We start from the raw sequence: 13,001 nt of genomic DNA on the forward strand, positions 1-13,001 counted from the left end.
GAAGACATTGACAAAGTCTTCCCAAGTGGGGAAGAGCTTAGGGTCCTGGTGATAGTACCATTTGAGCGGCACAGGTTCCAAGGACAAAGGAAAGGCAGGTAAGTACATGGACTTGTCCACGCCTTTCAAGTTCATGGTATTCACAAAGCTCAGTAGATGATCACGGGGGTTGTCCGTGGCCTTGAACTTTGGTAAGTCAGATGAACTGAACTTTTCTGGTAATTTGCCAGGAAAAGGTTCAGGCTCGAGGGAGAAGTATTTGCTCCCCATGGTTTGCTGTAGGACCATTTTTTCAATCCTCTTCTCGTTTTCGAGGTCATTTTTGGCTTGCGCAGCCGCTAAGGCTTCGTTTTCCATTTTCAGTTGGCCCATAAGTTGGGTCATTTGGACCATCTGGTCTCGCAAATCTTTGATGGACATGTTTGGAGGTGCGAATCGAGGTTGGGGAAGCGGAGATCCTTGAAATGAGGGACGACGGACGGAGCTTGGAGTTACTAAACCTGGTGTTGGTGATGTATCTTCGAGACGCACTAGCCGTTGATTCCCTGATCGGCACCAAGTGGCAGGACCAGTCCTAGGCATAAGATAAGCTAAAGTTTAGGTTCCCAAAGTTTCAAGCATTACTTAGTCTAGACTTCGACTCTCTAAATTGGTTTCTTTTTTTCGCTCTTTCTTCTGTCGGTACACTTTTTGGTTGTTTTTTTTTATTTTGGTCATTCTTTGGATTTTCGAAACACCTGCCCGTGTGACATTCATAGTTGTTAGCATGTTCGGTTTTGGTGCCGAGCATTGCCGTCGTAGGAGGCCTAACAACGACACAAAGAGTTATTAATTTTTCGCGAGTCACTTTTGAAATCGAGTGCTTTTCATACGCCCTCGTAGCAATTCTTTTTTATGAACATTTTTTTGCTACGTATTTTCCTTTCGTGCGGGCACCGAAGCTGCTGCGCCTGACCAGAAGGCCAAGCAGCAACTTCAGCGCCCAGCGAGGGGCGTTAGAAATTCTGGCGCCCAACTAGGGGCGTTGAAAATGCGTCCCTGGCTGGTTCTCGTTTTCTGTCTTTTGTTTATGCGACTTCGACTTGCGTGCTTGCCTAATAACGTCCTTTACGCGTAACAGCGTTTGTGGGATTCGTTACAGGCCCTCCCGAGCGTCGCTTATTTTGTGGCGATCATTCGGGTTTGCGGAACACGTGTTTCGGTATAACTCTTTGGCCAATTAGTCTATGAATGTTTGGGCAGTTTTTAAGGTCGTTGGTTTTCTAGGATAGTTTGTCACACACAATCACATATTTCGCTACACATAACTACATTACAAACATGGATTTGAAAATTAAATATGCCATGTAGTATATGATAGGCTTCTATGGGTAGTTTATTTGCGCCTGGCTTGGTACCGCTTCTATCGTAGATCCAACACATGCCCCGGTCGAGGTAGTGTCTTCAACAGACGAATTTCGCTCAAGAGGCCAACCCCGCAAGTGCAAGCCAAGGGGGCATGCAGGCGAGAGGGACCTAATGGGCGAGCGATTGGGTTCGGGATAGGTGTACTACCCGCACAAGTACCGAGTGGGAAACATGCGCGGCGTATGCACCCCCCTATTGGCGAAAAAAGGTATCCTTAGTCCCAACTCCCGAGGGAGCCGAGATTCGTTATGATGTTCTGCCCATTCACATTAATATGCTGATTTTCAGGTCGTCCCAACTTGATGGGGAAATAAACGTGGGGTAGTATCGTTTCACCCTTCGGCTATTTTGATTACCCACAAGCACGAGTATTTCCTTCACTATCCCCAGTGGAGTCGCCACTGTGAGGGGGTCGAAAAAGCACGAGGCTAATGCGTGACCTTGTCCCTCGTGGGTGTGACGATTCTTTTTATATAATCAAGTGTAATTGGATTTCCTGTGAGTATACACCCAATTGACTAGTAATATAGGAGTCGCCATTCAGTTTTTAACGACAATGAGAAAAACTCACAAAACCCGGTTATCGTGACATAAAGGGAGTGCAATTATGTTTGACCACGACGGCCGTAGGTTCCCTTGTGATCCTTGGTGTGGGGATCTCTCAATATACACCCGCAAGGTAGAGATTGAGGGTTCGAGGGACTGTAACTACCGAGAGGAGTAATTCGCTCGTCGATAACTCCAGAGGCATGATATCCTTACTAGATCAGCATAAATAATTGAAGGGACATGCGTTAACTATTAAACTAATCTGAATTGATTTTAGCAATATGCAACATATAATACTAATTCGATCGTGATTATCTGATTTAAGTAGTATTAAGGGACCTAGCATGATAATCCGATTTCCCCAAAAATATTATATTTGTTAGGCGTGATAGAACAATCAGATTAGGTTAGTTTAACAGTTCATAAAAAGGGCGAGGAAAGCAGTTAAATCATCGAAAAGGGACACATTACGACGCACCCTTGAGAGGTGCGTCACGGTTCTCAGAAAACTAACCACTTTGACTTTGCTATTTCTCCTTTTTATTTAACGAATCTCAATTATGGGACAGGATACGTTCTGTTCGATTTATGGATCGATTGCGACAGAACGCGTGAACAGTTTCGCAGCGAGAGGCTTAGGCTAAGGGTTGGAGTCAATACTCAGAATATAATTGTGTGTTGTTGTGTCCTTTCACGTCGAAACTAGGGGCCTATTTATAGGTTAGAGTTCGTGGAAAGGTAGAATTGCAGAGTTCTAATCCACAAAGAATTAGGAAAAGAGACGTACCTAGGTATTTTCAGCGCCCAGGCCTGGGCGCCGAAGATTTCGGCGCCCAGAGCCAGGCGTTGAAAATAGGGTCTGGGCAGTTTTGTTTAGTCAGATTCGGATTCCTAAAATCCGTAGAGTTTGAGATTAATTCGAGTCTTTTAGCGCGTATCAATTTTATGACGGAATGCGTCTGGGCCCGTTACGAACTCTAGGCTCGTTAGGATTTTAATTAATACGTAACTCTTATTTCCGAATCATATTAGGAATAGGATTCTCGCAGTTTTCTATCTCATTTAGGATTTATGTTGGAATGCAACACCTAATTCTGACAGGTTTCTATCTTTTATGATTTGCCACTTTTAGAAGCTACCTTTTACGGCAGTTACTATTTTTAGCAGGTTTCCATAAATAGCAGTTTACGGGTGAAATGAAATGGGGAATCGAGATTCGTTTATTTTATAGGAGATGCGTTGTCAAGTGGAGTTTTTATGCTTTCATCATCGAACCTTTCCCTTGCGGGAATGGGGACAAAAGTAGGTGTCTACAGATTGTTGTAAGTGACACTTTTAGGATTAAAAATGCCAACTTACTAATCATTTTTGAAAGGGAAAATCAAGGAAACATGATTGATTAGGGTTGGGATTCGAAATTACCTAGTTAGGTTTAGGCAAGAATTTATTTTAGAGCTCCCTATTGTGTAGAACTTGGAAATTGTATGTGATTTTGGAGGATTTTTATATTTTGATTTGAGTGGCAATTTTTGTATTACGACGTTGTGTTTTGATTTTTTGCCTCCCCATAATGCTCAGAATTAGGGGTTTAAATAGGAGAACTTGCTGCTAAACGCCAGCTCACGCTTGCGTCCAGCGCAGCTGCCAGCGCCAAGCGCTGCTGGCGTGGCGCAAAAGCTGCCAAACAAGGATGAAAGATGTCGTCCTTGTTTAGGCTTATAATGGTGTACCTTCGTACGAATTGTACGAAGTTGGCACGTAGTGTTTGCTTGATGATTAAGGCTTAGTTTGCGTCTAAAAACAAGCCGTTTTGGGTTTTTGAATTCGGTTTTACCGGACGAGGCCCAGCTTGCTCGGTTTTGTGGGTCGGCGCCCGAATTTGGATTGCTTACACTAGTAGAAAAAACCCTTATTGCAGCGGGCTTTTAGACCCCTGTTGCAGCGTACATCGTATTCTGCAACTGGGGGGCCTGCAACAAGTATGAACTTGTTGCAGCGTACAATATTCGCTATAAAAATTGCTTTTTTGCAGCGTGCATATGCATATGCGTTGTAACAAGTGTCAAAAATTTGGCCAAAATCTTGACTTGTTGCAGCGTACAAATTCTTGTACGCTGCAAAAGACCCCACCTGTTGCAAGGTACATCTATTTGTACGCTGAAACAAGTCTAAAATTTTGCTAAATTTTACACCCTTGTTGCAGCGTACACATATATATGTACACTGCAAAAAAGCACTTTTGGCGGGAAAATTTTAGTTTTATTTAGGGATACCTAGAGTGCCTTGCACCAAATATAGAAACCTGTCACAACAATAATAGAATATCGCAACTTGTATAACAAATATAAAAACAATAGACGTTGTTTTGTATATATCCCAAAACCAAAGTGCATGTACCACATACATTTAAATATATGTACATTCCAATTTCAACAAACGCATACATTGTAATATAAAAGATTATTCTATAACATCTAAACCAACTCGATCAAGCGCTCACGCCAATAACAAATACTTGCTGGTAAAAAACTTAGCCCATTGCTCACGAACCACATCAATTTCCTCACTAGCATAAGGCGCATTCCTCGGAGTATATACCTTTACAAAAATAAAAATAAAAATAAAAATTAAGCATTAGATTAAATGAAAATTAAGTGTCACATTTTAACATTCAAACAACTAATGACAATGTCCTAACAGTCTAGAATACGGATCAAAAGCAAGTAAAATGTCATTTAAGCCTAAATATAACCTATAACAACCCAATGAGCCTTAAATGTGCATAAATAGATTGAAATGAGTTTTAGAAAATTAAAACTATGAATTTTAATCATGTAATAAGAATAAAATGAGTCCTTAGGTTCTTTAGTTCAAAGTTGGGAGCAAAAATGTCATTTTAGCTCTAAATATGACCTATAACGACCCAATGAGCCTTACATGTGAATACAGAGATTGGTATGAGTTTTAGAAAGTTAAAAATATGCATATTAATCATGTAATAAGAATAAAATGAGTACTTAGGTTCTTAAGTTCAAAGTTTGGGAGCGGAAATGTCATTTTAGCTCTAAATATGACCTATAACGATCCAATGAGCCTTAAATGTGCATAAACATATTGGAATGAGTTTTAGAAAGTTAAAAGTATGAATATTATCATGTAATAAGAATTAAATGAGTCCTTAGGTTCTTTAGTTCAAAGTTGGGAGCGGAAATGTCATTTTAGCTCTAAATATGACCTATAACGACCCAATGAGCCTTAAATGAGCATACATAGATTGGAATGAGTTTTAGAAAGTAAAAACTATGCATATTAATCATGTAATAAGAATAAAATAAGTCCTTGTTCTTTAGTTTAAAGTTGGGAGCGGAAATGTCATTTTAGCTCTAAATATGACCTATAACGACCCAATTATCCTTAAAATGTGCTTACATAGATTGGAATGAGTTTTAGAAGGTTAAAACTATTCATATTAATCATGAAATAAGAATAAAATGAGTCCTTAGGATCTTTAGTTCAAATTTGGGAGCGAAAATGTAATTTTAGCCTAAATATGATCTATAACGAATCCAATGATCCTTAAATGTGCATACGTAGATTGGAATGAGTCTTAGAAACTTAAAACTATGCATATTAATCATGTAATAAGAATAAAATGAGTCCTTAGGTTCTTTAGTTCAAAGTTGGGAGCGTAAATGTCATTTTAGCTCTAAATATGACCTATAACGACCTAATTATCCTTAAAATGTGCTTACATAGATTGGAATGAGTTTTAGAAAGTTTAAACTATGCATATTAATCATGAAATAAGATGAAAATGAGTCCTTAAGATCTTTAGTTCAAATTTGGGAGCGAAAATGTTATTTTAGCCTAAATATGATCTATAACGATCCAATGATCCTTAAATGTGCATAGGTAGATTGGAATGAGTCTTAGAAACTTAAAACTATGCATATTAATCATGTAATAAGAATAAAATGAGTCCTTAGGTTCTTTAGTTCAAAGTTGGGAGCGGAAATGTCATTTTAGCTCTAAATATGACCTATAACGATCAAATTATCCTTAAAATGTGCTTACATAGATTGGAATGAGTTTTAAAAAGTTTAAACTATGCATATTAATCATGTAATAAGACTAAAATGAGTCATTAGGTTCTTTAGTTCAACGTTGGGAGCGTAAATGTCATTTTAGCTCTAAATATGACTTATGACGACCCATTAGATTGGATCATACATTAAAGACTACAAGTGTTCTTGGTTGGTGGTGAAAGCTTTAGAAGTTTCCAACGAGGAGCATAAGAAACTGTTATTGTTATTGGTACTACGGGAAAACAGATCCAGCAAATGTTGGTGTTGTGAAATCTCTGTATGAAGACCTCAATCTTCAGGTATAATGAATGAAAAAATTAAACTAGAATAGCATGCACAGTAAGTGCTGATTGTTTTCTCCCTCATTTAACTTTTTTTTTTTGTTTTAGGTGTGATAATGATATGTTTATGGTAGGGGATCTTTGCTGAATATGAGAATCTAATAGTCGGCATTGAGATTCATGCTGCTTTGTTTGTGATTATGAAAAAATATCGACAATCCCACTTTGTGCTGACTGATTTAAATTGTGAAATGGAAAGTCTGGAAGCAAAGATAGACTATTATGATGATCTGGCTTAGGGTATTTAGAAGATACCTTCTTTACTTGAATACGCCCATTTTTATCAGGATATAGAACTGCAAATGACAATTTTGCATCTCGTCTTCTGGCAGCTGGAGATACTTCTTTCACCTGAAGGTAATAACAATCAATATCACATACATAAAACCTGTGGATACAAGTGATGGAAGACAGGAGATAAAAATGATGAATAATAATGCGGAGTTCAGGTTTGCAAACATACGAGATCAGTCATCTCTCTAAGTGTAGCATCCATCCAGGTATAAATTTGAACCTCGTCCTTGGGTTCCTTGCCTCTCACTGAAAAATCTTCTTGGGTATGGTGACCTACAATCTAAAGAAGATGAGGAAATTAAATTTAAATTTAGCCAATCTGCAAAATAAACCTGTTTGACAAACCAGGAATTGCATACTAGATACAGAATCATTACAAAGCCATTATCATCTCATAATGACAGCACCAGCATATTTTAAAGCATTAAAGAAATGGCCACTGAATAAGTGAAAAGACTGTAGTTTAATCTGCTAGCGCGAAAACGGATAGGAATCGTATGAGAATCATGGCAATCTAAAGAGCTAAAATGCTCACAGGCTAACCATAAGTTATTCAGCAAATATGCTTTCTCAAAAACATCTTGAGCAAATATGCTGAGCCAAAAACTTGTAGAGAAAAATATGCTAGAGAATCAAGATATGGCGGTAAAGTAAAATCTACTATAGTAGTATAAGAGATAATGCGTCCCTATCTTTCTCTCTTTCTCAATCTAATTCATAGTCAAAAGTTAAGGGTGAGAAAGGAGAACAATAATATGTGGAAGCATAAAGCTACAGAAGATTTGCATATCTGTGGGGATGATGAAAGTTATGGACTTTCTGGAGTAGAAGGACAAAAAGAATCCATTCTATTACAGATATGAGCATGCAGGAACGAGAACATATTAGCTAAGCCCGTCCTGTCCCAATCTCATCATCCATTTTCTATACTTGGGAAAAACACGACCATATATGAGAGTTAGATAATTAGCTAGGGTGTTATCAATGTATCTTCCTGTTAGGAATAAAATCTAACTGTTGGGAACTCTTGATATTGATCAGATTAATAACGTGCAAGCTTCTTCCTGGCAGGTGTTTCGCTATTAGGGACCACCTGTACCAATTTAGAACCATACCAAAAACTGGATATCAAACAAGGTTCTAACCTTTATTCACTAGAATCAGTAACAGAATGCTGTGTGTCTGATGGATGCTAAAAAAGAAACAGAAAAGATGTGAAAAAGCACCTGCTGCCTATAGCTGCATGGTACTGAATAATGAGCTGCTCTTCTTGTTCTGTAAAATCTTTATGCTTAAGGTCAGGCCTCACGTTAGTCCACCTAATCCTACAACTCTTCCTACATCTAATCCTGAAATAAAAATTTTGTTACCAATTCATTTTGTTTGTAGCTGCATGGTACTGATGTTGTGATGTTTGGAAGGAGCAGGGGGAATTCAAGAAGACGGAGTTTGGTTATTGATGAAGAAGAAGATGATGAAGTTGAGGGAGGTGTCGTTGTTGTAGGAGAGCAGAGTATTATCAGCAGCCATTAAATAATGATAAATAACAGTAACAGTGCTTCAGAGTTGATCCTTTTGCCGATTGAGAAGTCATCCTTGACTGTGATTACTCCTTCAGTATCAAGTGTTGAAGGTGATATTGTTGTGGAAGAGTCGGGTTTGAAGGTAAGCGATCTTATGATTGTGCCTTATGAAGGAAACACTCTCAAATCATCAGAGAGACAGTATCCTATGATTGCGTGTGGTTTGGCACTAACAAAACCGAAACAACACAAGCTTCAGAGAAAGCAACTTAAAGCTCGCCGACAAAAAGTGGAATCGATGCCATCTCTCCCATATTTACCAACACAGAAACAACAACAATGAATTGAAGGCTTCAGTTTATTTCCATGTTCAGCTAAGGCTTTGAATTGAAGGACGTTTGGTGATGGGTTGTATTTTGATACTAGAGCTGGAAGTGAGCGGGTGCTTGTAAAGTTGATCACTGAATGTGGGGCTGGACAAACAGATGGATATGGCCAGCAAAAGAGAGAGTGGTGTGAATTCATTTTAGTGACTAATGTGAGTTTGTTCTTGCCCCAGACAGGTTTGAGGTTCTCATGAATGGGATGCAGAGATTTCAATCACAACCAGAGGTGCCTATACCAGAAAGGTCGTTCCATTGGTTCCTCTCGAAACAATATATACCTGATTTCTCTGAAAGTCGGTGCAACTTTGGCCAACAGAAGGTTTAAAAAAGGGAACCATGTAAACCATAAAGTGACTGTAGACATGCTCTCAAGTCTCACCAAAGAGAATCCTTGATACATATAAAATTATGAGGAACCCTCTCTCTCTCTCAGCAAGATAACCATCACTTTCCACCAATTACCACTTTTACTCTTTTGATACGTGGTGTTACTAGTATTTATATAAACATGGGAAAATGTGATTTCCTAATTTTAAAAGTAAAAATTTTGATTTCAAAAACTATTTGTTGGGTGTTTTGTTATCGAAGCTAAGCTACCTAAGAATTACGCTGGAAGTGGATTTAAAATTCCTTATCTAATTTCAGTATGCATTTAAATTGTGAAATGAGGAGATTTAGGAGAGAGAGAGACACATGGACAAAGTTAGAGAAGGAGGTCATAAGAAGATCAGCAAACTAATCAGGTGCATACTGTCTGTAGATATGAGAATTGATGTAGTAATTATGAAGATAATCACTATTTCCAACACTAAGAAGATGAATTCCAGCTGAGAACATCCCTTTTGCTTTCTCAATCCCCACCAATTTTGTCACCTTACTCTGGTACTCCTTGTAGTACCCCAACTGTTGCGTAAGAGATAACGCCCTCTATAGTTGCAAACCCAACAAAGTTATTCTTTAACATTAAAGTTAGTTTTTCTGAGTTAACAAGGGTTTGCATGGAAAGATTGAAACTTTACATATAAGCTGGTTGTTCTCTCGGCGTAACCCGAACCAGCAGACGCAAAGTTGGCGCCTATGAGTAATCGTAGACTTCCAGGCACAAAAATCGATTATTTTGCGAAAGTTTTTTGGGGAACTCTACCTTTACTTATCCCCTACAAGCACGAGGCTAGCTGGAACCATAGCAGGATAGGATTTGACTAGGGAGCGCTAACTCAAAATCTAAAAGAACAGACAGATCTGATTGTAACTAGGAGAAAGAGAGTAAATGTAAATGTAATACTTCATAAGACCAACTCAAAATAATAAGTACCAGTAACAAATTCAGGAGGCTGAAGATTAAGTTGCAAAATAAGCCTTGCAAATGCTGGTGTCAACAGCAAAATAGAAGCCTGCATTTTCAAAAAATCACAAAATAAGCAACTGCTCAGTTGGTATCAAAATTATAAAACTTCAGTTAAGTGTCAGCGTATTGCCATGAAGTAAATCAATTTAATCCAAAAGGGTTACAGATATTCCAGCAAGCATTTTCATTCACTTTACAATTAAATTATCAGATAATACAAACAAAAGGAAAACCAAAAAGGTGATCAGAAAAAAGTGTTCCAGAATCAAATCCAACATATTTTCAAATTGCATCCAAATTACATACCAACTTGTAATTTATCTATAATTCTTAAATAATGCCAAAAATTGAACTTTTCAATTACCAAAGATACAGAAATTATGACTTCCTATGAGCTGGCCTCAGACTTTCAAAAGAGGAAAAAGAGAAACTTTATAAATATAATTAGATATATCAATACCTTAATGTAGTTGTTGAAATCCAGACAAGCGCGATGATAGATTCCTGCAGGCAGTACGATCTTTAAAAATTAAGTGCAAAGAACGAATTGAACAACTAGCCAAAAAAACAGAATTGTACAAACCCTAATTCTGAAAACGAAAATCAAAAGGGGACATGAAGATAATTACTTGTTGTGGCGATGAGAGTGACGGCCGAGCAAGCACCGGAGAACAGACCGTTCTTTCTTGGAACCACCGGCCGAGCTAGCTGAGTTTTTAGCGACTATGTCAGTCGTGGTTCAGCGCGGAGAACGTACAGGACGCGACGGGTGGCAAGGAGGCGAGAAAAGACACTCACCGGCGAGGAGAGTGACGGCGGATCCGAGCAGCTGAGTTCGACGTCGACGCAGGACCAAGCAAGCTCTGAGTTCGACGGCAACGGAGGTTGAAAAATGAGGGAAAAGTTGAGCGCGGGGAACTCTGAAACTTTGAGATAGATATTTTGGTTAAATGAATTAATTATTCAACAATAATATTATTGCAGCGAATAAATTTGGTACACGGAATTGTTGCAGGGTACAATGACTTGTACGCTGCAACAGTATCTAGCTATTGCAGGGGGCTTTTAATATGTACGCTGCAAAAAACTCTTTTGCAGGGGGCAATTAATTTGTACGCTGCAACAACCCTTTAAAGGGTTTGACCCGCGTTGACCTACTGCTTGTTGAAGCGTATTAATACATGTACGCTGCAACAAGGGGGCTGTAATAGGGGTTTTTTCTACTAGTTTTAGTGTCATTTCGACTGGAAAGACATTGTAAAACCAATGGGATAGTCCATTGTGTGAGATTGTACTTGGATTTTGAAATTGATTTTTGGAATTTGTATTTTGTACCGAGTTCCGAAATGGGAAAGGCCTCGGGGATTGGATTTTGGCTATTGGATTTTGGAAATGTTCTTAGCAATTGGGACTTCCGCACGGAGTTTCTCCAACCGCCTAATAAGGATAATGGTATCGTCATCATCCCAATTGGGAGACACAAATTAGGTGTCTACAGAAGCCCCCACTTTGACTGAGCGTTCGGTTAGGAAAGCGCAAGTCAAAGTTTTCGACTCGGGACGGAGAACGGTCAAGATGTTTTGCAATCAAGACCATTCTTTGTACGCCGGTACCTGCACAAAACAGGTGTTAGAAAAAAGGATCGAGTCTACCTCCGTTCGGTTATGAAGACTCTGATTTGTACTTGTACTGCACTTCCGCCTTTGGTTTAGGACGAAGCTTGGCATTAAAAATTTTGAATTTCGAACGCTTGAATCTTGAATTTTGAATTTTGAATACCTGGAATTGATCCGTTGGGGATGTGCTTCACTGGGGATAAGAGCTTTTTATTGGCCCTTAAGATTTTGAAATTTCTGCTGACTTTCCTGGAGCTTGGGTCCGTTGGGAGTCGAACGCCTAAATTGTTGTATTTTTGGAATTTGTATTCTTGAAATGCTCATCTGTTTGTGTTTGGAGATACAGGTATATACCCATATTTTCGGAGGATATCATGTTTTGACGTTTGATGCCTGGTGCAGAAAACCGTAGCAGCAAAGGATGTGCAATCAGCACGGAGGACCGTGCGCTGAAGATTCCTACGCATGCAGCAGGCCAGCGCTGGGCGCTCATCTCGGCATTTGGCGCGGGGTTGGTCTATAAAAGACCCCCTTGCCGTGGAATTTGAAGAGCTCAAGCTTTCATTCTTTTGCTTTTTCTCTCTCAAAGGTCGAACACTCTCCCCTTGATCTTGTTCTTGCCTTGTCCATGTAAGTATTTCATGTTTTGCTTATGAAAGAATCTCTAGGATTGCATGTAGCTTTGATTTTTTGTACTTTGAAATGATGATTGCATGATAGTAGGCTTCTTGAATCTTTGAGAAAATTGTTTGATAGCCACTTGAACTTGAACTGTTGGAACTTGTAGATTTAAATTTTTTGAATTTTGAAATTTTCTTGAACATTGTACCTGCTTGGGCGTGGATAGCCTAGGCGTTGATGTAGAACTTGTATACCTGCTTCGGCATGGATAGCCTAGGCGTTGGTGTAGAACTTGTATTCCTGCTTCGGCATGGATAGCCTAGGCGTTGGTGTAAAGGTCCCTGGCGGAGTCTGTACTGCCACTGGGGATTTTCTGAATTTTGACTTTTGTATGGGCTAGTATAGGATAGCCCCCAGTTTAGAATCTTGATATTTCATATTTTGCATGATTTAGTATGCCTCGTCACACTCGGAGAAAGCTTGCCGAACGTTTGGTGGTTCGAGATGCCATGGAGGATGCTTCGGATGATGAAGCAGCTGTAACAAACGTGCCGGAGGGGGGCATGGTTCCCCGGAGAGTACCCGCCTTCATTGGCACTGGATGGAGTCCTTCCGATCTAGTGTTCCGACCGGAATTTCATTTGTCTCAGCGGCCTCGCGCTGGTTTGGTAAGTCTTGTACTGTGCTTTGTCTTTTTTGAACTTGTATAGGTACTAAACTAATTCGCGGACCTTCACAAAGTCTTTCCGGCCATCTGTGCTGACGCGGAAGCTATGGAGATCTGGTTGCAGAAGGGCCTGGTTGATTTCTGGCGTGCCATGGGAGATACTC

The 13,001-nt window shown here is 39.4% G+C and overlaps 2 protein-coding genes across 2 annotated transcripts; both read right to left on the reverse strand.

Annotated features, from left to right (window-relative positions):
- Window positions 1–4,338: 4,338 nt before the first annotated feature.
- LOC130462495 (histone deacetylase complex subunit SAP18-like) lies at window positions 4,339–7,063 on the reverse strand. The gene is made up of 3 exons (XM_056830821.1): window positions 6,846–7,063; window positions 6,638–6,733; window positions 4,339–4,554 (listed from the first exon to the last, which is right to left on the reverse strand). The coding sequence occupies exons 1-3, from the start codon at window positions 6,876–6,878 to the stop codon at window positions 4,453–4,455; spliced, it is 231 nt and encodes a 76-aa protein (XP_056686799.1). The 5' UTR covers window positions 6,879–7,063; the 3' UTR covers window positions 4,339–4,452.
- A 2,257-nt stretch (window positions 7,064–9,320) lies between these two features.
- LOC130463270 (GDSL esterase/lipase At5g03810-like) lies at window positions 9,321–12,762 on the reverse strand. The gene is made up of 3 exons (XM_056832353.1): window positions 12,655–12,762; window positions 9,881–9,979; window positions 9,321–9,512 (listed from the first exon to the last, which is right to left on the reverse strand). Exons 1-3 carry the CDS (start codon window positions 12,760–12,762, stop codon window positions 9,321–9,323), a joined length of 399 nt encoding a protein of 132 aa, XP_056688331.1.
- Window positions 12,763–13,001: the final 239 nt, after the last annotated feature.

This window comes from Spinacia oleracea, chromosome 6 (genome assembly GCF_020520425.1).
Source record: "Spinacia oleracea cultivar Varoflay chromosome 6, BTI_SOV_V1, whole genome shotgun sequence".
NCBI lineage: Eukaryota > Viridiplantae > Streptophyta > Magnoliopsida > Caryophyllales > Amaranthaceae > Spinacia > Spinacia oleracea.

Excerpts from the sequence above, each read along its gene's own strand:
- LOC130462495 (XM_056830821.1), bottom strand. The coding sequence starts at position 6,878 with ATGGATGCTACACTTAGAGAGATGACTGATCTC. Across the intron at positions 6,734-6,845 it reads TTAGAGAGATGACTGATCTC|GTGAAAGAAGTATCTCCAGC; the intron begins GTATGTTTGCAA and ends TATTACCTTCAG. Across the intron at positions 4,555-6,637 it reads GGCGTATTCAAGTAAAGAAG|GTATATACTCCGAGGAATGC; the intron begins GTATCTTCTAAA and ends ATTTTTGTAAAG.
- LOC130463270 (XM_056832353.1), bottom strand. The coding sequence starts at position 12,762 with ATGAAGGCGGGTACTCTCCGGGGAACCATGCCCCCCTCCGGCACGTTT. Across the intron at positions 9,980-12,654 it reads CTCGAACCACCAAACGTTCG|GCTTCTATTTTGCTGTTGAC; the intron begins GCAAGCTTTCTC and ends TTGAAAATGCAG. Across the intron at positions 9,513-9,880 it reads GTACTTATTATTTTGAGTTG|AGGGCGTTATCTCTTACGCA; the intron begins GTCTTATGAAGT and ends TTGCAACTATAG.